This window comes from Camelus bactrianus, chromosome 7 (genome assembly GCF_048773025.1).
Source record: "Camelus bactrianus isolate YW-2024 breed Bactrian camel chromosome 7, ASM4877302v1, whole genome shotgun sequence".
Classification (NCBI taxonomy): Eukaryota; Metazoa; Chordata; class Mammalia; order Artiodactyla; family Camelidae; genus Camelus; species Camelus bactrianus.
The window spans coordinates 47,387,712-47,402,765 of NC_133545.1; the positions used below are offsets into that span (position 1 = coordinate 47,387,712).

A 15,054-nucleotide genomic window follows, 5' to 3' on the forward strand; every position below is an offset into this window, starting at 1 on the left:
CAGAGGAAGTGAACGAGTAGGGGAACAGAAAAAGTAGACATGTGACCTGAAGCAGGATCATGTGACCAGCAAGCAGGAGCACCCAGGTTCACAAGCCCTCGTGCTGGATCAGGGAACCCCGAGATTTCAGTCTCACTAAGCTTAGCTGCCCGGTGAGCCGAACCTCGGATTTCTACTAGCCTCCTGTCCTGTCTCCTGCCCTCCTGATGAATTTCTTCTGTGGGTCAGTGTGAGATGCCTTTCTTTGCAAGCAAAATAATGTAATTAAAATACACATTTTGTATAAGCAGTTTATACAGAGTGCTGCCTGGTGCCAGGTACTATATATTAAGGGCGTTAAAAATGCTGTCATTCTCACATGCTTCAGATAAGGAAACTCAGTTACGAGGAGTGGATAACTTGAGCCAGTTTTCACAGCTGGGGGCAGAGTTGGCATTTGACCTTGACCCTGGGCAATCTGGCACCCGAGTCCCTGCCCCCCTGTGTGAACTCTCACCAGGCAAGGGGCCACTTAAAACTGTTACTTGGTTATTTACCTACTCTGTGTGGGCCTCCAAAAAAAGTGAGTTACTAGGACTGTTATATTTTCTTTGAAATAAAAGGAGGCATGTCCTCAAAATAACAACCACCAAGGTGGCAGAAAACCACACACCCAGGTTTGTGCCTTGTTAGCAGTGTGACACAGCAGAGATGGAGCTCTGCTCTTCTTTTAGGGAACTCAAAGGTGTTCCCCCAAATTTGTTCTTTAAAGAACAGCTTCATTGTCAGCATTTCCATAAACCACATTCAATGGGAAAAAAAAAATCAACACAGTGAAAGAATCATACAAACTAAAATGTAAATCTAACCCTATCTTAGAGGCCAGTTTAGACAAACACATGCTGGCTTTTTTTCTGGTAACACCCATTATACCTACCGCAGAAACTACTAAGTGTTTTTTGATCTGCTTGGTTAGCTGCTGCCGAATGAAATGCAAATTGCTAACTCTCTTCTTACAGCCCCTGTTTTGTCAAGTTTGTACTTGATTTTAACATTCTAAACACTTCCTCATCGATTTCACAAAGACATGGCCTGCAACTACAGTAGGGAAACACATTTCACAACATTCTCTTTCACACACTTATCACGTTGTCCACAACGGAAATGGTACCAGGAGTTTCCTGGTTCCATCTCAACTTGCCTACCTGATATGCTTAGTGGGACTGAACCCCCAGTGTCAATGAGGAAAGACAGAGAGAAAATATTCTTTGTGGAGGCTGTAAAGCCAGAAAGTAGTAGTAAGAAAAGTCTTAACCTTTTAAGCAGTATACATTACCCTAATTTTCTGACATCACAGATATAAAAAAATAAAATTACCCTCCAGGATGAGAATAAAGGTCATTTGAACTTCTGGTTTCCTTGTCATAATGGAATTAAGAGCTATTTTATGAAGAGTATAGACACTGTCCTTCATATCAGGCACTGTCCTTCACTGACTCCCACTATGTGCTTCTTTCCTAAATATCCCGTTTGAGATCTGTAAGGTTTACCTTGATTGTCTTCTACGCCTCAGTTTCCTTATATAATAGGGCTTCTCAAAATGCTGTTGCCACTGCTCAAAGTAGTACGTATTTTTATCCTTCCTAGGTTTGTCTCTTTCAAAGACTGTTTCCATCTGCTGCCACCCTAACCACATACATTAACAATCTTATAATTTTCAACTATATCATCTGAAGATTTTTCAAAAAGTTTATCTTACACACGTCAGTCTACCTTCATGTAGAGACATGGTAAATTTTAGAAAGCCATTCGTTAGTATTTTGTTTTGCTTTAAATTTTATCAAGAGCCAACCCTCTAGGATCGGAAGCACAGTTTTACTCTGTTGGGTTCCAGTGCCCTTCCTGGTCAGGTCTTTGCAAGAACAGATACTGAATTGCAGTCTTCAAAGAAGCATCTGCAAGTACGTATTCTCAGGGACACAACAGTAAATGGTTAAAGTTCATGATCCTATACCTATGGTAGAAATCATCTTTTCCCTAAATACACAACCCAGTAATTTTCCCTTCTGCCACAATTCTTGCTGCATTTATTCTTCATCTGTGTGTCCTCTCAGTATGTTGACCACCAGTCAGTCCTAATGTCGAGCAGTTATTAAGAGCCTGTTTCATATAAGGCACTGTGGAAGGTGATCTAAATATAACGATGACTCTTAAGATGATGTCTTGCCTCTGGAGAACTAACAAGGGCTGCATCTCTTGTTATATTTTTCAGCAGACCAGGTATAAATATGTGGGAAGTTAAGGAAAAAAATAGTTAACAATAAAAAGATAAAACCGTTTAGAAAAAAGTAACTGGCATGTATCAAATCCCTATTAATGGCTATGAGGAGGGAAAGGAGATTTGAATTAGAAAAGGGCCCCTGTAACTGAGATTTCACTCCACACTCATTCTTGCAGTTATTTCTAAAAGCGTGGAAGTAGGTCCAGTAACAGAGAATATGACAGACTACTATGTAGCCATTAAAAATAACATTGCTGAATTCTGTTACAGAAACCAGAAAAATACGATTCACTGCTATGCGAAAAGGTTACAAAAAAATGACAAGGATCAGAATATGTCATTTTCCTCAAAGAGAAATACGCATGCAAATCCAGTCAAAGAAAAGGAGCAGCAATATTAAATACAAGAGCAATTTCCGAGAGACGGGATTACAGGTGGTGTATACAGGCTATCCAACTCAGCTGGCAGCAACTCGATTTCATCCCAAGATTCTTAAAAGAGAACTATTTGACCCTCGGGATTTCTTTGTGCTAAAAACCCTTGACAGGGGCAGAAGACACTGGAGGCTTCACCACCATTTGATCAATTCATCTGAATTTTAAGGTCAAAATCAAACAAGTATCTTGGATAAAGTCTTTATTTTGCACTGCCATCTTCAGTGCCCGTGATTCTCTAGCTGTGTTTTTCAGAAACCAAGGGCTCTCTCCTCTTCGGGGATGTCATCTAAGTTTACACTCAACTTGCAATCTCTTCTTTGACAAGGAAGTCAATTCCCCACGTTATCAGTTTTCCACGTGGGAGGACTGTCAAGATGCTTTTCTTATATGCAACTATTCATACAGACACATTGTATTTCATCAATTCTATGACAAACATTCTTTCATGTCTTAACACCTCTGAAATGGAAGTATGTGATATAATCAATGGCGTCGTAAATTTGGGGGCAGTATTTTCCTTTATTGATAAACAGTGGTGTGCCTGATAATCAATGGTGTCATGCTTGATGAAATACAGTGTATTAATTCCTATTTGTTTCAGTCAGAGTCAAAGTGGGCAGGTGAGCCCAACATATGAAGACAGTGGCAAAGAAAAGATACACTTGAATTAACAGATATTTTCCACTTTTCATTGTGGTTTAATTTTGAATCAACATTTCACAGCCTCTGCCAAACTTGCTCTAATGGTAACAAAAGCTAAAACACTGAATTCAAGAAAAGATCAATGGTTCAATGTCCTAAAACTGACCTTGTCCAAAGTAAACTTCATTACTCAGTAGTGCACTATTCAAAGTTTATGGTTCAGTGAGCTGGATATGAAGAGAATATGACTAGTTAATAGTTCACCTGGATCAGAAAGGAATGTGTTCACTCCTCTCATCTCACAGTCTAAATCATTCACTAGTAGAACACTTTTCTGACAGCTTCTTCAGAACTAACCTTAAATGCAGCTTCTAAACCATTGCAGTTAACGAAAGCTTCACAAAGAATTGTCCCGAGCCTTCTGTCAAAATCCAAAGTTTTGGACTTGAAGATGACATAATCACTTTCAAATTCCTATGAAATTCAAGGTAAAAATATTAGTTGACGGGACAGAATCCAGGAGCGAAAATATCAATCACATAGGTGTGACACCTCTTTCTGTCTCTCTGAGTGAACTTATTTTTCAAAGCAGGATTCCAGGAAAGACCAAGAAAGAGCTGTACCTGAGTGACCGTTCAAGTGGCAGCCTTACCGGAGCACCGAATAATCAGCACATCAACTCGTGTTCCCACAGGTCTCCCTGCCTCAGACTCCAACATCAGTACTCTGGCCTCACTCCATCCTTCTCCATTCTACTTTGATTATAAATTAAAAAGCAAACCTCTTCATAAAAGAAAAAGGGAAAAAATAACCCAGTCTTATTATAACTTTAGTATCTCTATCAGTTTAAATAGGATGTTTTTTGTTTTGGTTTTCAGGGAGCAGAAAACCTACCAGAAGACAAGTGCGAACTAAAACCCACAGGTCTGTATTAAAGCATCATTAGCGATACAGACAAAACACACTACTCTTCACATTTTCCCAGTTTCTTATTAATACACAGTTAACAACCCCCAGTTTCCTCCAAATACATAGCCACCCACTCCCATAATTAGAAAGAATGAAACAGTGAAAGAGTAACTGTCATCTGCATAGCATTACAACACACAGAAGTCCCAGAAATTCACAAACACTTTGGGCTTCCCAGTCATACCGCCCCTGGAGTATGTGCCACACATATAACCTAATGAAGCCCTTTGTTACCTCCATGAACTGAGCCTCCAACTATTAATCATAATGCAGTAATAATAACAATAACAACCGCTAACATGTATTCAATCCTGTTCTAAATACTTTACCTCATCAACTCAATTCTAACAACATTTGATGTAGGTACTTTTTTTTTTTTTTTTCCATTTTGTAGGTGACAAAATAAACTCAGAGAAGTCAAATTAATGCCCACAGTCATACCCCTAGTTAATGCAGGGTCAGAATTTAAATCTCGGTAACTTGGCTCCAGAGGTCACACTCCAACCACGATTTTGTATGTGTCCACGATGCTTCCATGTTATGATGAAGGAATGCACCTTATCCTGATTTAACACAAAATGAGAAATGGAGCATAACGGCAGAAATTCTAGAGCACTCTGTTATATACTGAAATGCCCTAATTACTATCAAGAGAAAGTCTCTGCTTCTGAATCAGAGCCAAACATTCTCTTCATTCAAGGATTACTGACTTTTAAAAGTAAACACAACTTCCCAACAAGTTGTAACAAGCCTAGCTTACCCCTCCTCCCAGTGCGGCAACAAAGAACATACAACTTCAGATTCCCAAACACTGTTTGAACAACTAGCAAGTAAGTAACAAACCAGAGAGGGAACAAAGGCTAATTTCCATAACTGTACCTCTACCAAACTCTCTTTTCTGTCACTCAACCTGAATTCCAAGCTGCTGACAGTACCTCTCCCCTAGGAAGTCCTGCAGAAACTCAAATTCATCGTGTACAAATCTGGACTAGCCACCTTCTCTATAAAGCCACTCCTCTTTCTTAAAACCCAACAGAAACTATGGTAATCTCCTTACTTCTTCCTCTCTTGGTCAAGTGCTATCCATCTTTTCTTCTAATGACCTGATTTCCTTCTCTCCAGGTATCACCCTGATCAGAATCACCATTACCTCTCCCTTTTCCCTCTCAATACAATTTTTTGATAATTCCTTTCTTTTTGCCTACTCTTCACCTGCTTCCTTTCTATTCTCTTTTCAGTTCTATTCATCTTTCAGTTATTTTCTCAATTTCCTTTCCAGCACTCTGAGAAGAGGCTTCACACAAATGCTCCCATAGCACTCGGTACTTTTCCTAACCTAGCACTGAGCACACTGTATAAATGCCTCCCTGTTTTCTCCCCAGGATTTTGACCTATGAGTTTAATACCTATGTTTATTTTTTTCCACAGTGACATAAGCAACATTTAATGGGGTTCCCAGAACATAGCTATTTTCAATAAATTTTACTGAAGAATAAATAATATACTAGTATTATACATAAATCATTAAAGTTTTTCAACATACTAAAAACTGTAAAATTGCCCTTATTAGTGACATAAGAAAGCACTGCAGTTTTAACTAGATAAATGCTGTGGTTTAACTTAGCTCCTAAAAGGTACACAAGCTGCTGTGTGAAGAATAGACCCTAACAGAGCCAAGACAATGGCAGAGGGAGCAACTTAGGAGCAAATGCAATCACCCAGTTCTGGGAAACCTTCAAGACACTGATGAAAGAAACTGAAGATGACACAACAGGTGGAAAGATAAACCATCTTTTGTTTTGTGTTCATGGATTGGGAGAATATTAAGATGACCATACTACCCAAGGTGATCTACAGATTCGATGCAATTCCTATCAAAATACCAATTGTATTTTTCATAGAAGTAGAAAAAAACAGTTTTATGTGAACTTTTTAAAAGAATGACATTTAATGTACTTATTTATATTGCTCTAGATATTATATTATTTCATTATATATACATCAGTTATCACTGTCTAATGTTGCCATCTTTCACCAGTTCAAGAGAAGTATAAAGTTTTGCCTCCCACAACCAATGAGTCAAGGAAGAAATTACCTGAGAAAATAAGAATAACTTGAGACAACTGGAAAAATCTTCAACATATCCAAACTTAAGAAATGCCACGGAAGCCGTATTGAGAGGGAAAATTTATCACTGTAAACACATGCATTAAAAAAGGAAGGATCTCAAATGAATAACCTAACTTGACACCCTAGAGGAGTTGAAAAAGAGCAAACAAATTCCAAAGCTAGCAGATGGATGGGAAAAAAAAATCAAGATTAGAGTGGAGATATATAGAAGAGACAAAAGGAAAACAAAAGAGAAAATTAACAAGCCAAAAGTTTGTTCTTTGAAAAGAAAAAAAAAAAAAAGAAACTGACATTTAGCTAGATTGACTAAGGAAAAAAGAAACTCAGATTCCTGAAATGAAAGCTGGGACATTACTACCAATTTTACAGAAATAAAAAGGATTATAAAAGTGTACTATCAGCAACAGTGCACCAAACTGTGTAACACAGATGATATGGACAAATTCGTAGAAACACACAACCTACCATGACTGAATAATGAAGAAACAGAAAAACTGAATAGGCCTATAACTAGCAAGGAGATTGAATAAGTTGTCAAAAACCTTCTAACAATAACAAAAAAGCCTAAGACCAGATGGCTTACTGATGAATGCCACCAAACATTTAAAGAAGAATTAACACCAACCCTTCTCAAACTCTTCTAAAAATTGAAGACAAAATACTTCCTAACATCCTATGAGGCAAAGCCAGACAAAGGCATTACAAGAAAACCACAGACCAGTATTCCTTATAAACACTCTCAACAGAAACTAGCAAACAGAATCCAGCAGTATATTAAAAAGATTATATCCCATGACCAAGTAGATTTATTCCCAGAATGTAAGCACAGCTAATAGACTACATTAATAGAATGAAGGAAAAAGACCATGTGATCATCTCAACTGATGCAGGGAAAAAAGGAAAAAATTGAACACCCTTTAATGATAAAAAAAAAAAATAGTCAATAAACTAGGAATAGAAGGAAACGTCCTCAACATGATAAAGGCCATCTATGAAAAAACCACAGTTAGCATCATACTCAATGGTCAAAGACTAAAATTCTTCCCCGAAGATCAGGAAAAAAACAAGCATGTCCCACTGTCACCACTTTTATTCAACACAACGTTGGAAGCACCAGGCAGATTAATGACATGAGAAAAAGAAACAGAACTCATCCAAATTGGAAAGGAAGAAGTAAAATTATCTCTATTAATAGATGACATGATTTATATATATAAAACCCTAAAGATTCTGCACGAAAAAATTATTAGAGGTCAAAGTTGCAGGCTCAAAATCAACATGCAAAAAAATCAGAAAAACACTGGATCCTCACCTTACAAAATAAACAAAAATTAACTCAAAATGTATGAAAGACCTAAATCTAAGAGTTAAAAGTATTAAAAAAAAAAAAAACTCTTAGAAGAAAATACTGGAGAAATCTTCATGACACTGGATTTGGCAATCATTTCTTAGACATGACACTGAAAGTACAGGCAACAAAAGTAAAGAGTTCCTCAAAATTAGAAACTTTTGGGTATCAAAGGACACTACCCCTAGAGTGAAGAAAAAAAAAAACCCCACAGAATGGAAGAAGGTATTTTCAAATCATATATCTGATAAGCAATTGATGTCCACAATATATAAGGAATTCCTACAACTCAATAACAAAAGAACTCAATTCAAAAATGACCAGAATAAATAAAATCCATGAAAATACAAAGGAAAATTACCAAACCACAAAAGGAAGAAGAAAGGAACAAAGAGGATATACCAATTCAACTGCAAAGATAAGTTCAAAATGGCAATAAACACACATCTATCATTAATTACTGTAAATGTTAATGGACTAAATGCTCCAGTCAAAAGACATAGAGTGGCAGACTGGATAATAAAGCAAGAACCTTCAATATGCTGCATACAAGAGACCCACTTTAAGGAGAAGGACACATATAGATTGAGAGTGAAAGGATGGAAAAGGATATTCCATGCAAATGGAAAAGCCAAAAAAGCAGGTGTTGCAGTACTGATTTCAGACAAAATAGACTTTAAAACAAAGGCCATAAAGAAAGATAAAGAAGGACATTTTATAATGATTAAAGGAGTGATACAAGGTGAGGATATTACACTCGTGAATATATATGCACCCAATATAGGAGCACCTAAGTACATACAAGAATTACTAACACAGATAAAGGGGGATATTGATGGGAATACAATCATAGTTGGAGATTTTAACACTGCATTAACATCACTAGACAGATCTTCCAGACAGAAAATAAACAAGGCAACAGAGAAATTAAATACTACAATAGAAAAACTAGATTTGGTGGATATTTTCAGAGCATTACACCCCCAAAAAATAGGATATACATTCTTTTCAAGTGCACATGGAACATTTTCCAGGATCGATCGTGTACTTGGGCACAAAAGAAACCTCAACAATTTTAAGAAGATAGAAATTATCTCAAGCATCTTTACTGACCACAATGCCATGAAACTGGAAATCAACAACAGAGAAACAAAGGAGAAAAAAAGGAAAGCATGGAGATTAAACAATATGTTATTGAAAAAACAATGGATCAATGAGGAAATCAAAGCTGAAATTAAAAAATACATTGAGACAAATGATAATGAAAGCACAACCACTCAAAACCTATGGGACACAGCAAAGGCAGTGCTAAGAGGGAAGTTTATAGCGATACAGACCTTCCTCAAAAAAGAACAATCTCAAATAAACAATTTAGCCCACCACCTGAATGAATTAGAAAAAGAACAAAAAGCCCCAAAAAGCAGCAGAAGGAAGGAAATAATAAAGATCAGAGGGGAATTAAATACAATAGAGATTAACAAGACCATAGAAAAAATCAACCAAACCAAAAGATGGTTTTTCAAAAAAGTAAATAAAATCGACAAACCTCTGGCCAAACTCACAAAGAAGAAAAAAGAGAGAGCACAAATTAGCAAAATAAGAAAGGAAAATGGAGAAATTACAACAAACAAAATAGAAATACAGAATATCATACGAGAATATTATGAAAAACTATATGGAACCAAACTGGATAACCTAGAGGAGATGGACAAGTTTCTGGAAACATACTGTCCACCAAAACTGAATCAAGAAGAATCTGAACACTTGAACAATCCGATCACTAGAAAGGAAATAGAAATAGCAATTAAAAACCTCCCTACAAATAAAAGTCCAGGACTGGACGGCTTCACCGGGGAATTCTACCAAACATACAAAGAAGAACTCATACCAGTCCTTCTCAAACTCTTCCAGACGATTGAAAAGGAGGGAATACTCCCAAACTCATTCTATGAAGCCACCATCACCCTGATACCAAAACCAGGCAAAGACACTACAAAAAAAGAGAATTATAGGCCAATATCACTGATGAACATAGACGCCAAAATCCTCACCAAAATTTTAGCAAACAGAATCCAACAACACATAAAAAAGATTATACATCATGACCAAGTGGGGTTCATCCCAGGGATACAAGGCTGGTTCAACATACGCAAATCAATCAGTGTAATACATCACATCAACAAGAGAAAGGACAAAAACCACATGATCATCTCAATCGATGCAGAAAAAGCATTTGATAAAATTCAACACCCATTTATGATAAAAACTCTCGCCAAAGTGGGTATAGAGGGAATATATCTCAACATAATAAAAGCTGTATATGACAAACCTACAGCCAGCATAGTACTCAACAGTGAAAAACTCAAAAGCTTCCCACTAAAATCTGGGACAAGACAAGGATGCCCACTATCACCACTCCTATTCAACATAGTCCTGGAAGTCCTAGCCACAGCAGTCAGGCAAGAGAAAGAAATAAAAGGGATCCAAATTGGAAAAGAAGAGGTAAAAGTGTCATTATATGCTGATGACGTGTTACTATATATAGAAAACCCTAAAAGGTCCACACAAAAGCTACTAGAGCTGATTGAAGAATTCAGCAAGGTAGCAGGTTACAAAATTAACGTTCAAAAATCAGTTGCATTTCTTTACACTAACGATAAATCAACAGAAGAAGAAAGTAAAGAAACAATCCCCTTTAAAATAGCACCCAAAGTAATAAAATATCTGGGAATAAATCTAACCAAGGAGGTGAAAGAATTATACACAGAAAACTATAAACCATTGATGAAGGAAAGTAAAGACTTTAAAAAATGGAAAGATATTCCATGCTCTTGGATTGGAAGAATCAATATTGTTAAAATGGTCACACTGCCCAAGGCAATCTACAGATTTAATGCAATCCCTATCCAATTACCCAGGACATATTTCACAGAATTAGAACAAATCATAATAAAATTCATATGGAACCATCAAAGACCTAGAATTGCCAAAGCATTACTGAAGAGAAAGAAAGAGGCTGGAGGAATAACTCTCCCAGACTTCAGACAATACTATAGAGCTACAGTCATCAAGACAGCATGGTATTGGTACCAAAACAGACATATAGACCAATGGAACAGAATAGAGAGCCCAGAAATGAACCCACAAACTTTTGGTCAACTCATCTTCAACAAAGGAGGCAAGAATATACAATGGAATAAAGACAGTCTCTTCAGCACACGGTGTTGGGAAAACTGGACAGCAGCATGTAAAACAATGAAGCTAGAACACTCCCTTACACCATAGACAAAAATCAACTCAAAATGGATTAAAGACTTAAACATAAGACAAGATACAATAAACCTCCTAGAGGAAAACATAGGCAAAACATTATCTGACATATATTTCAAAAATTTTCTCCTAGAAGAAATAAAAGCAAGAATAAACAAATGGGACCTAATGAAACTTACAAGCTTCTGCACAGCAAAGGAAACCAGAAGTAAAACAAGAAGAAAACCTATGGCATGGGAGAAAATTTTTGCAAGTGAAACCGACAAAGGCTTGATCTCCAGAATATATAAGCAGCTCATACGACTCAATAAGAAAAAAATAAACACCCCAATCCAAAAATGGGCAGAAGACCTAAACAAGCAATTCTCCAAGGAAGACATACAAATGATCAAAAAGCACATGAAAAAATGCTCCATATCACTAATTATCAGAGAAATGCAAATCAAAACTACAATGAGGTATCACCTCACACCAGTCAGAATGGCCGTCATTCAAAAATCCACAAATGACAAATGCTGGAGAGGCTGTGGAGAAAGGGGAACCCTCCTACACTGCTGGTGGGAATGCAGTTTGGTGCAGCCACTATGGAAAACAGTGTGGAGATTCCTCAAAAGACTAGGAATAGACTTACCATATGACCCAGGAATCCCACTCCTGGGCTTGTATCCAGAAGGAAATCTACTTCAGGATGACACCTGCACCCCAATGTTCATAGCAGCACTATTTACAATAGCCAAAACATGGAAACAGCCTAAATGTCCATCAACAGGTGACTGGATAAAGAAGATGTGGTATATTTATACAATGGACTACTACTCAGCCATAAAAAACCAACAACATAATGCCATTTGCAGCAACATGGATGCTCCTGGAGAATGTCATTCTAAGTGAAGTAAGCCAGAAAGAGAAAGAAAAATACCATATGAGATCGCTCATATGTGGAATCTAAAAAACAAAAACAAAAACAAACAAACAAAAACAAAGCGTAAATACAGGACAGAAATAGACTCAGACAGAGAATACAGACTTGTGGTTACCGGGGGGTGGAGGGTGGGAAGGGATAGCCTGGGATTTCAAAATTGTAGAACAGATAAACAAGATTACACTGTATAGCACAGGGAAATACACACAAAATGTTATGATAACCCACTGAGAAAAAAATGTGACAATGAGTGTGTATATGTCCATGAATGACTGAAAAATTGTGCTGAACACTGGAATTTGACACATTGTAAAATGATTATAAATCAATAAAAAATGTTAAAAAAAAAAAAAATGACCAGAAGACTCGAACAGACATTTCTCTAAAGACAAAAATGGGCAATAAACACATGAAAAGATGATCAACATCACTAATCATTAGGGAAATGCAAATCAAACCACAATGAAACATTACTTCACAGACATTAGTATGGCTGTTACTCAAAATAATGAAAAATAACAAGTGTTAATGAGGGTGTGGTGACATGGGAATTGTTCTTCGTTGCTGGGGGAAGACAAAATGGTTCAACCACCATGGAAAACAGTTTAGAAATTCCTCAACCACTATGGAAAACAGTTTAGCAATTCTGTTATTCCTTAAACATAGAATTGCTATATGATCCAGCAAGTCTAATCCTAGGTATGTACCCCCAAAAATTGACAGCAGGGACTCAAAGTGATATCTGTACATTGATATTCACAGCATCATTATTCATAATAGCCAAAAGGTGGAAACAACCCATGCATCCATCAATAAATGAATAAATAAAACACAGTATACACACATGTACTAGATTATTTAACCTTAAAAAAGAATGAAATTCTGACATATGTTACAGTATGGATGAACCTTAAAGACATTATGCTAAATGAAGTAAGCCACACACAAAAGATAAATGTTGCTTGAGTCCACTTAAATGAGGCACCTAAAATAAACAAATTCAGAGAGAAAGAAGAATAGAGGTTACTGGAGAGAGGGAGAGTAATCATTCAATAGGCACCGTGTTTTGGTTTGGGATGATAAAAAAATTCTGGAAGTGGACAGTGATGGTTGTGCAATATTGTGAATATACTTAATGCCACTGAACTGTACACTTACAAATGGTTTAAATGCTAAATTTTACGTAAAATATATTTTATCACAGTTTTTTTAAAAGAAAAAAAACCTTACCTACACTTTGGCCCCTCTACTCTCTTCCATTTATAATGTAATGGCCTTAACTATTTTCTGTACATACATTTAGAACTGCAATGTTGTAATTTTTGCTTCTACCATCAAACAATTTAGAGAACTCAAGAGGAGAAGCAGTCTATTGCATTTATACCTATTTTTGCTTACCAAATTCTTCATGGTGCTTCAAGGTTCCTTCTTTTATTATTTCCTTTCTGTACTGAGAACTTCCTTTAGCCATTCTTTTAGGGTCAGTCTACTGGCAACAAATTCTCTTAGTTATATTTCATCTGAGAATTTGATTTCCCCTTTATTCTTGAAAGGCACTTTTCACTGGGTAAAGAACTCCAAGTTAACAGTTCTTCACTTTCAACACTTGAAAAATATTTCGTCATTTCTTTCTGGCCTTCATGATTTCTGATAAGAAATCCACTGTCATTCAAATCATTTTCTCCTTAGGTAAGTTGTCCTTTCTCTCTCACCACTTTCAAGATTTTTTACCTTCAGTTTTCCGAAGTTTAATTATACTGTGTCTTGGCGTAGATTCCTCTGGGCTTAGTTTTCTGCTACTGATTTCTAATTTCCTCTTGAATATGTAGATTTATGTCTCTTGCTAAATTTAGGAAGTTTCCAGCTATTTCTTTGAGACTTTCAGCTTCATGATCTTTCTCTTCTCGTTCTGCAACTTTGATGACACAAACACTAGATCTGTTACAGTCTCAAAGTCTCCGAGGCTCTGTTCATTTTATTTCAGTCTGTGTTCTCCGTTGTTCAGAATGAGTGCTTTATAGTGCCCCATCTTCCAGTTCACCAGTTCTTTTCTGTATCACTCCCTTCTGCCACTGAACACAATCACTGTGCTTTGTACTGTTATTTTTCTCAGGCCTAAAATTCCTATTTTTTATATCTTTTATTTACTTGCTGAGAATTCTTATTTCTTCACTGAGGCTATTTTTCACTTGTTTAAAATATGTTCCTAATTGCTTATTGAAGCATTTTTAACAGAGCTCTTTAAAACCTTTCTCAGGTAATTCTAACATCTGTTATCCCAATGTTGGTATCTATTAGTAATCTCTTTTTGTTCAGTTGAGATCTTCCTGGTTCTTGGTATAAATGATTTCCTACTGAAATGGATATTTTCATATTACGTTTCATATTATGACGCTTTGGATCTTATTCAAACCATAAGTTTTTGCTGGTTTTCTCTGACACTGCTCTGGTCTCACTAATGTCAGGTGGAGACATACATTAACACCAAAGGGCAGAGAGTTCTGTTATGGTTGGGTGTTCCAGTTCTCCATGTGGTGTCCACAGATGTCACAGTGCTGGTGACCTGGCCACAAGCTGGCCAGGGTGAAAGTACTGACTTTCCACTACGCTTCTTCTGACACTACCCTAGGGAGTAAAGGATGCTGCTGGGTGAGGGAAGAAATTCAGGGTTCCAATGTATTCTTCACCAACGTCACAGAGAATAAACTCATGACAGCCCAGCAAGGATGAAAAGCTCAACTCCCTACTTGGCCATCGTGGGTATGGGCACTGGGTGGGGCATCTTGTTACAGACTGGATGGAAGTCTAGTTCCTCATACAGTCTGCTGGCACGGGTGGGGCTAGGGAACAGTTTCTTCTGTGATGTGCGGCTGGACTAGAGAGATTATGGTTTATCTTTCTGTCTTACTTGGCTGTCCCTCTCTTGAGAGGGATCAGACTTTAATTGGGGCTTTTAATATCTGTGTCCACTGGTGTTTCTAGGTTGCCAGTGTCTTCAAGCTCCAGGTCTGGACTCTTTCAAGCAACAAGAAAACCCAGAGAACTCATCACCATGTGGTCACATGGGTTTCAAGGT

At 37.1% G+C, this 15,054-nt stretch overlaps 1 protein-coding gene across 7 annotated transcripts in view; it reads right to left on the reverse strand.

Moving 5' to 3' along the window:
• Positions 1–15,054, reverse strand: part of DNAH11 (dynein axonemal heavy chain 11) — a 280,729-nt gene that overhangs the window by 239,854 nt on the left and 25,821 nt on the right. For all 7 annotated transcript variants that reach the window (XM_074367353.1, XM_074367350.1, XM_074367352.1 and 4 more), the window contains exon 9: positions 3,697–3,813. In XM_074367353.1, coding sequence (XP_074223454.1) covers positions 3,697–3,813 — 117 coding nt within the window. The remainder of the gene's footprint in view (positions 1–3,696; positions 3,814–15,054) is intronic.